Here is a 12,495-nt window from a genome sequence, read left to right on the forward strand (position 1 = left end):
CTTATTTTTAGGCGTTTCTGTTCTTTTCTGGTTTTAATCTGCATTGTGCACGCCTTGTTTGATGCATTTAAAGTATTAACGGTATTTTTATCTTTCCATATCCTTTTACGATAGCTGGTATTTATCACACACCCAGAAAAAACAGCCGACGGAAAATAACCCCCACGGAAAATATCCCTGAGAAAAGACATGGGAAAATACCCCCTCCCTCCACCGAAAGATATGGTAAAAATGCTATTCAATTTACGCATAATAAACCAAAGTATCTTTTTCTTAAACTCAGCCCCCTTACTATTCACGCGAAGAAACATTTTTTTTTCACCTTACAATGATGGCGATAGAATTGAGGCATGGCCCCCTCCCCCTTTTGCCAATGTCCTAAATATATTGTTAGATCTTAATTTGAAAATAATGAGATTTCACCGGTCCTCCAAAATAGCACATTGCGTCTGCGCCTAATTATTACAATTGCCTCAAAGTGTTTTAATTTTGACGGAGAAACAGTTCCTTTTGACTTTGGCTGCTGCGTTCATAAACACAGAGGGGAAAGGATGACAGCTAATTATAGGCTTCGTGCCGGAGAGCCTTGTGTCAAAACCAGGTTCGGTTAATAACAACAGTGACGGAAGTCAATGGTCGCTTTTAGCTAGGATATAGACACTTAAAATTGCATAAATTTAACGAAAGAAAATTATTTCTTTTTGCTAGGATTAAGGTGGTAAGCAGAGGGGGAAGGAAGGATGGGGTTTACGTAACAAAAAAAGAGCGTATTTTACACTTTTTATCGAGTATAAACATCATATAGGGACGTTTGTATAGGGGGGGGGGGGGTTTACCCCAATAGGTGAGAGGGGGACCCCGGAAAAAAAATTTAATTTTAAAATAAAAATTAAAAAATAACTTAAATTTCTAATTTTGGCTGCCAAGGCTTCAATCTCATAAATAATTTCATATGTTCTATCCATTGTGTCACAATACTTTCTGATAATTGAATGGGGGCACATGGAGGGCCTTTGGGGCACAGGGAGGGCCTTTGGGGGTCCGGAGGGACATTTGGGGCCCGGTGGGCCTGTGGGGCACAGGGAGGGCATTTGGGGGTCCGGAGGGACATTTGGGGCCCGGTGGAGGGCCTTTGGGACCCCGTTGGTCCTTTGGGAGCTCGATGGGCCTTTGGGGGGGGGTCACAGGGAGGGCCTTTGGGGGCCTGGGGGCCTTTTGGGGACCGGTGGTGGGGCTTTGGGACCCCGTTGGTCCTTTGGGAGCTCGATGGGCCTTTGGGGGGCCCGGGGATGGCCTTTGGGGGTCTGGGTGGGCCTTTGGGGGCGCCGGTGGCCCTTTGGGAGCTTGGGGGCCTTTGAGGGTCCGGGGGGCAGTTGGGGGCCTGGGGGACATTTGGGGACTGGTGGAGGGCCTTTGGGAGCTTGGGGGGCTTTTGAGGACCGGGGGCTTCCTTCGGGGTTGGGGTAGGAGGATTGGAACCCTTTGGGGTTGGGTTAGAGGACCTCACAACACTGTTCAAATGAAACTTGTGTATTATAACGACCACACTCAAATTCTCTTCTAAAATCTCTTCAAAAATCTTCTTTTAAAATGTCTCTATCTGTTTCGCCGAAATAGTTCCATAACCTGTCTAAAACGGTTTCGCCCAAATAATCACTAAACGCAAATTCAGCGTGTTCCTTTGTTATTGGCATCTCTGCGCTAATGCATTTCAAATTAATAGGAAACCTTTTTGCGCGCTAAAACAATTCATCGCTAAGATGTTTCTTGCCTAATTGTTTCCATGGCCTTTGGTTATTAATATTCTTTGGAGTTCGACCAGTAGAACTGTTCCCGAGGCAAAGACATTAATGATTTGAATCTATTCCTGGAGAAATGTTTCTAGGCGAAAATTTTTAAAGTCTGACAGATGATGTCATTGATTGATTGATCTGTCAAGAAAGGGGAAATTAATTTGTTGTTTCTAAGGGGAATTATTGATTCACGATAGGTGAATTGACAGACAGCACCACGTGGTTTATGGTTTTCTCAGTGAGAAAGTTCCTGTTTTTCAAATTCTCACTGAGAAAACCATAAAACAGACATGAATTGCTGTTGACGTCCATAAATGTGACAAAGTTCATGTTTTTCAAATTCTCACTGACAAAAACCATAAATCATCCATAACCATCCATGAAAACAACCATAAATGTGACAAAATTCATGGTTTTTCAAGTGAGAAAATTCCTGTTTTTTCATTCTCACTGAGAAAACCATAAACCACGTGGTACTGTTCGGACTCAATAAGGCATCTCTACTCATAATAAACACTGCCGACCACGCTTCAAGAGTTTGCTAAAAAAAAAAATTAAAATCAGGATAAGAAATCACAAGAAGTAAAATCGAGGAAACCCGCATAAGGCAAATCGCATATGTTGTCCAATAGAGAAAATTACTGAAGTGATACAGATTGAAGTCAAAGAAGCCTAGGCTGCATTTTAATTTTACTTAGAAACATTAAATCAACCTTTTTTGTTTTATTTAGATGTACACTTGTCTGAATTTCTCTACTTTTCTAATGTCCAGTATGTATTATGTGATTATGTGAAGTTTTCGCACAAATTTACATTTGTAAATTTTGTAGCAATATACTAAACAAATACACATTTTTTAATTTTTAACACAAGTATACATTTGTTAATTTGTACCACAAATACACATTTGTTAATTTGTAGCACAAATAGACATTTGTTAATTCTTAACGTTAATGCACATTTGTGATTATGTGACACAAATACACATTTGTGTATTTATAATGTAGTTTTTGTAGCACAATTCAGTTTTATAAGCTAGTACAAACTGTACAAATTCACTACAAACCCAATTTCAGCAAAAAATCACAATAAGTTACTCAAAATTTTCGGCAACAAAATTTGAATAATCTCTATTGATAATTTTGAAGATACTTTTTAAATTTGGAAAGATAATTTTCTTAGGCAACTGCATGAAAGATTAAATTTGTATATTATTATTTCTAAACGGTATTATAAGTAATTTGTACTTCGCAGGGAAGTAATTTGTAGTTTGACTTCTCCTTTGAATATCTGAAAGCACACACGTACACTCTTAACTACGGACTAAAAACCAAATGTCAAAATGAAATGACTATTGGAAATGACTAATATAGAAATATACTTACATTTTCATCCGTCAGGAATCCTACTAAGACTGGGCCTAGCCAGGAGATCAGCATTGACACGCCATTTGTTATTCCAAACAGAGTCCCTGTGGGAAAATATTTCGATAAAAAGGGTAAAATAGAAATAGCTAATAATATGTCCTTGGGGTGAGATGTCACCCACTAATAGAGTGGGAGAAAAATGTGTCGTTTGTCATTAAAATATACTATACACTAGTTTTGAGTAATTTTAGGGGCCAAAAAGCTGTGTATGGGAGAAAAGCCAAACACAAAATTTCAAAATTTTATGATCTGGTCAATATTCAATGAACCTAAGAAGGTCCTGGTTTGGGAATTGAGATTCGTGGCCTTACGTGAAATAGAAAAAAGTCCGATATATGCAAATTTTTAACTTCTATTTGATGGTATAAAAAATTCTATAAGAAGCAAAAACAATTCTTAGTTTTAATATACAATCTACCTAACAGGATAATTGAAAACATAATAAAATGTACACTCTTTACGACCTTATATGACTATGCAATCGAAAAGGAATCCTTTAAAACTTCTTTAAAAAAATAAAAAAAAAAAACCGAGGGACGGAAAAAAAGGCGATGTAGATATTCCAGAGTCAAAAGTAGACAGTATGTTGCAGAGGAACAAAATGTATATCATTAAACTAACATTCGATTTCAAATAGATACTTAATAATTTTAAAAATTCAGACAAAACAGGAAGTGGAATTAACGTAAGACCACATAACAACAATAAAAATAGAAATCATCTATAAAGAAAAAACAAGAAAAAAATAAATAAGTGACAACATGTTAGAAAGAGTAAAAGCAAAATAAAAATGATAAAAAACACTTTAGAAAAAATGACATTTTTGATTTTTTAAACATCTAAAACCAATCAGTAATTAATATACTAAGTTAAAGAGGTGACTAAATCTATTCATTTTATGAATCAATTAGATATTTAAAAGTAATTCAGTTTCGTATGGACATTAAAATTATTTCTAGGAGCTTTTAGACACGTAAATAAGCTAGCCGTACAGAACTAATACCAATAAAAGGATTTTCTCAACTTTTTTTCTTTGTAAATCAACATTAATTCCAAGAGGAAAGAGCAATTAAATAAAGTTATTTCACAGTCAAAGAGCGTTGAAAACGGTGTTAGAAAGAAAGAAAGAAATAGTTGTGAAAGAAAGAATTTTAAATTGTTTTTTATAGTTTTCCTTATTATAGTTTTGATGACAGATAAACTACTAGTTAACCGCATGGATTGGTTGGTAGAAAGTTACATATACAAGTAAGCCTCAAGAAATTAGAAAAGATTTGAAATTCTATTTCTAATGAAAATGAGCTTTACATCCACTTGCACAGCTTTATGTAGTATCAGGGATTGAATTTATAAGAAAGAGGGGTTGAAAAATCAAAATAATTCAGCTAAAGAATGCTACCAAAGCAGATGTAGCTACCCCCTTTCAAGGTACAGATTGCTAGTGATTGAATATTAACAGACAAACCGCATTGTGAAATTTATCTAACCTATTTATCTTATTTATTTTCGCAGGGTGTTGACACTGACGGAAACGATGATACTGCCCTAAAAGTTTTATAATTTTTAAACAATTGAAAGAAACCATCACAGAAAACAGTAGCTTCTCGCTTTAGGTATTAGCTCGAAATGGGTAGAAGGTCCAAAAGATTTTCTTATGTTCACGGCACTTTAAGGAAATAACGTTTAAGGCTTGACAGTAGCCTACTTGTAAAATTCCAATCAAGAAACATAAGTGCAGGTGTAACAAAAAAAAAAATAACAGAGGACCAAATTACCTGAGAAACTGGGCGCTATATCAATATGGTTAATGAGCCAGCCACCGTAATTTCCAGCTTCAACAACTTGTAATAACATCAGCATTGTAATAATTAACTGAATATTGCATCCAGCACCTGCCATAACAAAGAGGCATAGTGCAGGTCCTAAATGACCTAAAAGATAAAAAAATTTATACTTTTTTTTACGTTTGTTTTGACATATATGACATAAGTGTAAATCTAGTTTCTTGATTCCTTAAATTCATTTCTAGCCTCACTAGAATTGGTGAATGCCTTGTAAATTACTAGAAACCACAAAAAAAAAATTATAGCTATCATTTTCACTCTCACAAGTCGAAGAGATCCGATATCTGGGATTCATCCTGGATCGAAACTTGAGTTGGAGAAAACACTTCGACATCATAGCATGCACGCTGGCGCGAGGCATTGGAATTTTGAACCGTTTTCAAAATTTTTTGCTTGGGTAAATTCTACTTTTATTGTGTTTTTCATTAATAGCGCCTCATATAAATTATGGTGGTTTAATTTGGGCGACTAATTTTAGTTGCAATTGTAGAAGAGTTCGAGTTCTGCAGAATAAGGCTATAAGGTTGAATGGAAGGTATGATCGTGGTATTGATAGCACTGAATCACTTTTTAGGAAGTTTAAAATTTTAAAGGTTGGTGAAATAAGGGATTATCAAATTGGAGTATTTGTATTTCAGTGTCTGAATGGTCTTACACATAGAAACATCAAATAAATCGACCTTGGAAAAAGAGGTCATTGACCGATTACGCAATCATTCTCCCCAGGGAGGCCATGCCCATATATGGTGTACTGTCAGTATTCTATGCCCATATTTGGTGTACTGTCACGAGTACTAGGGTCACCTCTACTGTTTTATAAGAAAACCGAAATATTCTTTTTATCTTCAAATTTGGGAATTGTTTGAATATTTCCTTATTCTTTAAGAGTGGCCTCTCCCCAATTTCATCTTAAAGCCTTATGAAAGGCAGATGGACTTGCAGTAGAAACGGAGCATTTAATTTGGCACCAATTATAAAAAATTTTATAACTAACAGTTCAACAACTATAACAACTAAAAACACAATTAAGTTTAGAAAAAGTTTCTGTCCTTTAAACTTACTCTGGGGTATTAAGCTCTTTAGTAGACCTAGTAAAGGCATTACATCACAAAAACAATATAAAGTGAATTAAGCACCTGTCACTCATTTTTGTATTATGTGGAGCAGCACAGAAGAAAATAGAAAAAAACTTACACTTCTGATGTCAAAGCCAAAGATAGTCTTCAGATATACTGGCAGGTCCACTAGAAGGATGAGGAATCCCCAATCGTGACCAATGTTGGCTATCAAAATTGAGTAGAATGGCATGGACGTCAGAATAGACTTCCACGGTATAGGCAAAGCCTAAAAAGATAATTTTCTCAAAATTTTGGCAATTAAAGGCCATTTTGCCAATAATTTTATCGAAAACGTTTGAAAGTGGATTTAAATGTTTTTTTCAGCCGAATATTAGCAAATAATTCCAGAGTGTTTCTACCTACCCAAAAAGTACGTGAAATGAGAGGAAATACGCGATTTTGAACAAAAAAGAGCCATAAAGAAAAGAGATTTGAAAACATATTTTAATCAAAATCAATTAGTCATGTAACAGAGGCATTCCAATACAATTAGCTATCCCATACATTGTCCACATAGGTCTTATCTTTATGCAGTTTGCAATTAACATAAAAGTTATATCTGCCACTGTTAAAAAAATCAAATGATAGTAAGAGTGACATGATAACTTAAACAAACATAGTTATTTCATATGCAAAGGGGGCTGCATCCTCCTCGGCCCCCTGTTCTTTACGCTATTGTTTCATAGGTCTGTGCTTTAAGCATAACCCTGTAAGATCATACGTGTGATTAAACAGGTTTTTTAGATTTAATTTAATTTTTAAAATTTTTAACTAAAAATTTTTTAAAAAAGATTTTAACAAAAATATGCTCTACAATACTTTATATAATTAAAAAAAAAAACGACCCTGTTCTGTGTTCTGTAAAAAAAAAATTGTTCTCTGTTATGTTTTTAATTCAATTTCTATTTCTTTTTAATTTCAAACTATGTGGATTCCTTAATGTGGCAAAAACCTACCTTCAGCTCAAACCCAAGTCTTTAAATAATAGTTTGACCTTTGTTGAACAATACTTTGATAAAAAGAACTTAGTTAGTCCTTTTTGATTATCAAAATAAAGCATAATTGTTCAAAATGAGCTATCATCTCAGTAATAAATGAAAGGTTTCACCCCCTCATCTGGTTTTGGGTTCTTCTTTTCCATGGGGTATTTGCATAATTTCCACAAGTTTAAATCTTTAACCCAAAAGTCCAGTTAAAAATGAGTTCATAAACTAGGATTAATGAAGTATTTATATTTAAAATTTATTTATATTTATATTTAAAATTATATTTAAAAAAAATGATCCTCCTTTTTACATTATTTTTAATTTTCTTTTCTTATGAAAAAAGGGTACTTCTGCGTTATACCCACTCTTTTTATATCTCAAACCCAAGACACTTTGAAGAAAGCCGTTTTTACGGCATGATTCAACACACTGTTGTAGATGTATAGCGTGTTTTTAATTGCGTATTCGATATTTAAAGTGTTGTTTTTTGGGTTTGGGGGGGGAGGTACCTAGGTTAGGTTACGTATTTTACATATGTTATGCTTTGCCCCCCACCCCCCCCCTCCCCCTAATGTACAAATATATAGCCCAAATTTGTTTCTAAACTATTCTATATTCATCCTATTTTATTTTATTTCATTAGCATTAACCAAATTAGCAGAATATAAAGGAGTGTTTATAACGCAGAAGTACCGAAAAAAGTTCGTAAGATTTTAAAAGACACTTTACCTTGTGTGACACATGTGCATCTTTTGTAATTTCTGTTTTTATATATATTTTTTCTTTTTCACTTATTCTTGGATGTTCTTCAGGATTGTCATGAACTAACAACAGCCAGAATACGGCCCAAACGACACCGAAACAGCCTTCAACATAAAACACGGCCTCCCAACCAATATTCTCAATAATTAAACCGGTTAGCAGAAGACCTGACACGGTACCAAGCTCAGCACCTAAAAAAGAATAATTTCAAAGCCGAGTGTAAACAAGTACTCGACGAAGCCTAAAGTTTGTCTCTGAAAATACAGAAAAGAAAGTTTGCCTCACAACCAGTGACATCTAGCATTACCCAGCAAAATCCTAATGCAAGTTACAAAATCGCAAATGAATAAGTATTGAGTAATTTTTTTCTTTTTTTTTGCAATCCACTTTTGCCAAGGGTTACTGTGCATATAACCCTGTGGTAGCACATAGGACTGATGCTCTACTTGACAGTATAAGCCCCAGGAAATAAAAGAATTGCTTTTTCCTCATGATTTTGAACATGTAAAGATAATTAACAAGTTCAAAATAGATTCAAAACCACCCATCCAAAGTAAAGAGCCTTAGAAAGGAGATCTTATTTTGAAGCTTTGAAGCACCTATCTGCAAAAATGTCGAATTTAGGGATTTTTTTTGAAAATATCGAAAGTTTGTTTATTTATCATTTTTCGAGAATCATCAAATTCAACCAATGGTCTTAGATAGGCTAATTTGAACTCTAATTAAAAGTTCTAGGCCCGACTAAAATTAGTAAAGATAATGCTCTACTGGTGGCGTTTTCTAACATTTATGTCACAAAACAACGCTTTTGGTCCAAAGTGTGTCAAAAGGTCATTTAGAGATGATTGTTTTTTAAGAAGTAACGTTTTGTTATTTTGTGATGGTGCAAAAACTACTGTTTTTGTAGCAGTTAAATCTTTATTGTTCGTCGTCACACCAAAACCTGTTATAAAGATCAGGTTATAATATATTCGGAAAACAAAAGATGAATTAAGTTAATTTTAACTTACACAAAGGTAAAAAGAATCAAATTAGTTCGGGTTTTTAGTTTTGATTACCCCTTAAACTTAAAGATTTTCACGGCCTGTCTTGATATAATCCGGTAGAATCACAAGAAAATGGGAAGGTGTAGCACTTCACCTGTCTTTGCTACCAAGGATAGATCCTTGAGGTTCCTTTTACTTTCTAAAATGTCTAATTATAGGCATAACCGCAAAAATATAGCCGAGCAGCAAAAAGCCGAAATAAATGTAAGAAATTACATTCATTTAAGAAATTATAGATGAAACAGGCTTTTGATGAACAAGCTAATGAGTGAGTATATTCTTTATTTTGAGTTAAGATTGTTGGTGTTTCTGGGATAAAAAAAAACAGTAAAAACAGATAGATATACTTATTCCTTTGGCCATTCATATGGAAAAATTAACAAATAATATATTTGGAAGACTCAAAATAGCTCTAAGTTCTAATTCTATTAAGTGAAAAAAAATTTAATATAGCATGTAAACATATAATTACCTCCATAAACCAGGGCTGAAATGGTGCTGCGCTCATTCGGTGGAATCCATTTTGCTATCATCGGGTGCATAGACGGGAATGATGGACCCTGTAAAAACAAATAAGTACTTTTAGGGAAGAAAATGAAGAGACTATTTGCAAGCACACGATGATGTGCGTCTATCTAAGCAGACATTTTATTTCTAAGCTCGTTAAGTGTATTTCTTTATTCAGAATTCATGATTATGAAAGATATAACTTGGCCTATATTGGGGCGCTATCAGGTTCTAATTCCCCTAACGCGCATTTCAAAGTGCAAAAGGATTCACTTCTGATAAAATTATCAAGACAAATTTCTTAATTCCGAAATGCCAACACTGATCTTGGTGAGAATGATAAAAAAATATGAAAATACTGGTAATTTCTTGTTAAAATATTTTACAACGAATAATTGATCGGCAATATATGACTAAATTTTTCAAGACAAAGGCAAGTCAATTGTTTCCTATCTAATTCTTACTAAAAAAAAAATCCGATCAATTATTGATAATGACAGAGGTAGAGCCAAAAGTCGCTCCCTAAAATTCTCCCTGGTTGCGTTTGCACGAAATGCCTATACAGCATCCAATCAGAATTCAACTAGACACTTTTGAGTATAATTTAATATGAAGAGTGATTTCTTTTATTTAGGTTTTTGTCTACGCGTGCCATTGGAATTTAATATGCATTGAACGGAAGGATTCTTATACCCCTTCGAATCAAAAAAACAATTCGGATATAAATTGCTCCAATAAATTAGCATACACGTAAGCTCCAAAACTTGGCCCATTACCTTGTCTTATATAATTAGTAAGAGTCCATAAAACCTAGCAAATCATTAATCAGAAAACAATTGATTCAGCACATTTAGAGTCAGCAGGATTTGAGAAAGAGTCAACGAGAATTTCTGTTTTGTATTGTCTGAAGCCTGAAGGAAAGTAAGTATTTCTAACTATAGTGGTTAAAATAATAAGGTGCAATGCCGTACCCATGATTTTTTTTTCGGAGGGGGTTTTACTGAAAAAAATTTTTCGAAGGTGGTTTTACAGTAGAGATGGGGGTGCCAGTCGTGACATTACCACGTGGTTTATGGTCCTAATATGGGCATAGAGTCCCTAGGGGGGATGGATTTCTGAGAAATTGATTGCGTAATCGGTCAATGACCTCTTTTTCCAAGGTCGATTTATTTGATGTTTCTATGTGTAATAGCTCCGGAACGAAGGTTGCACATGCGCATTGAGTTCTAACGGGAGCAATGTTATTGATCTAGGACTCGAGGGGGAAGTGAATTTCCGAGAAATTGATTGCGTAATCGAAGGGGGAGTGAATGTCCGAGAACTTGATTGCGTAATCGAAGGGGAAGTGAAATTCCGAGAACTTGATTGCGTGATCGAAGGAGAAGTGAATTTCCGAGAACTTGATTGCGTAATCGAGGGGAAATTATTGATTCACGAGCGTGGGGAATTAAGAAACAAACATGGCTTCTTTAATCTGTGATTTACATAATCGATGGGGGAAATTATTGATTCACGAAGGGGAGAATTATGAAACAAACATGGCTTCATTGTTGTTTGGCTAGCCTGTCCTGAGAACTTGATTTACATAATCGCTAGGGGGAATTATTGATTCACGAAGAGGAGAATTAAGAAACATTAAGGCTTCTTTAATCTTTAGTCCTGAGGGATTTATTTATTATTGTTGTTTTTGGACAAGTGCATGCTAGGGGTGAATGTCAAGGTGTCCTGGAATAGGAAACAGTTAGATCACATGTTTCCTTCTCAGCCAATCAGCGAGTCGGATACATCCTCCTTCTCAGCCAATCAGAGACCTGCTTACATATGATTTTCCCCATTACATAACAATTCGCCCTTGAGATTTCGTATATAACGGGCATGCAACGTGATTAAATTATCAGAAAGTATTTTGACCGCTGTGTCAAACAACAGAATGGATACAATTTGATGAACTTGAAGCCTTGGCAACTTCAATTTACCATGTAAGTACATTTTTTATTTTAAAAATAAATTTGTTTTCCGGGGATACCCTATCCTAAATTCGGGTAAACCCCCCCCCCCACCCCTATACACACGCCACTCTATGAGGTTCAGACTCGATAAAAGGTGTAAAAGACGCTCTTTTTCGTTATGTAAACCCCCTCCTTCCGGCCCCCTCTTTTTACGATCACAATTCTTTTTTTGATATATTCCGTATCTTATCTAAAAGCAACTGTCAACTTTCTGTCAATCCCTTAATATAGTGTTTTCACCACTATGGCTTTGACTTACAGATTTCTCGCAACGATTTAATTATCCGATAATTACAGACACCACTTTAAAGTATATCCGGCTTTGCTAAATCATTATGAATTTGGATAGCAAAAGATTCAGCTGAAAAAAATGATACTTTTTACCGTTAAATTAAAAGCAATTTCACGTGAAAAGAGAATGTCAAGTCTAACACCTCCATTGTAAGGTTAAAACAAACTGTTTCTTCTGTTTAAAATTATTGGGTATTGGGTTTTTAAGAAAAAGATACATGGCTCTATTATGCGTAATTTGAATAGCATTTTTACCCTATCGGGCGGGGGGGGGAGGGGATATTGGTACAGTTCTTTTTTCTCAGGGATAGTGTCCGTGGGGTTATTTTCATCAGGGTGTTTTTTTTTTCTGGATGTTTGTTAAAGACCCGATATTTTACTTTTCTATTGAAAGTTAAAAAAAAATAGCGTTAAGAATTTAAATTCTTTAAAAACGGCATGCTAACTAAAGATTAGAACAATAACATAACATAGACATCTAAAAAAAAGAAAATAGGCTGACTGATATATGTCATCCTTTGAACGGCTCAGTGAGCCGTAATTCTCATTTTCAAAAAAGGATGCAATAATTACATTTCAAGAAATTTTTTTACGTTGTGCTTACCTGGTGATAAACTAAACAAAATTATATGGATGTTGATACTAACTTTCTTTCTGTAAAAAGGGGCAAATTATTTAGATACTAACTTTTTCTCTTCTTTAAGGCAAATTA

The 12,495-nt window shown here is 34.8% G+C and overlaps 1 protein-coding gene across 1 annotated transcript in view; it reads right to left on the minus strand.

The window, feature by feature from the left end:
- LOC148949046 (putative inorganic phosphate cotransporter) overlaps positions 1-12,495 on the minus strand; it is a 94,008-nt gene that overhangs the window by 8,407 nt on the left and 73,106 nt on the right. The window contains exons 3-8 of the mRNA XM_089093603.1: positions 9,449-9,536; positions 7,898-8,121; positions 6,259-6,408; positions 4,996-5,173; positions 3,179-3,264; positions 2,298-2,334 (exon numbers count right to left, since the gene is read on the minus strand). Coding sequence (XP_088949729.1) covers positions 2,298-2,334; positions 3,179-3,264; positions 4,996-5,173; positions 6,259-6,408; positions 7,898-8,121; positions 9,449-9,536 — 763 coding nt within the window. The remainder of the gene's footprint in view (positions 1-2,297; positions 2,335-3,178; positions 3,265-4,995; positions 5,174-6,258; positions 6,409-7,897; positions 8,122-9,448; positions 9,537-12,495) is intronic.

Source organism: Artemia sp. Qi Xiang Cuo, chromosome 8 (genome assembly GCF_049724085.1).
Source record: "Artemia sp. Qi Xiang Cuo chromosome 8, ASM4972408v1, whole genome shotgun sequence".
NCBI lineage: Eukaryota > Metazoa > Arthropoda > Branchiopoda > Anostraca > Artemiidae > Artemia > Artemia sp. Qi Xiang Cuo.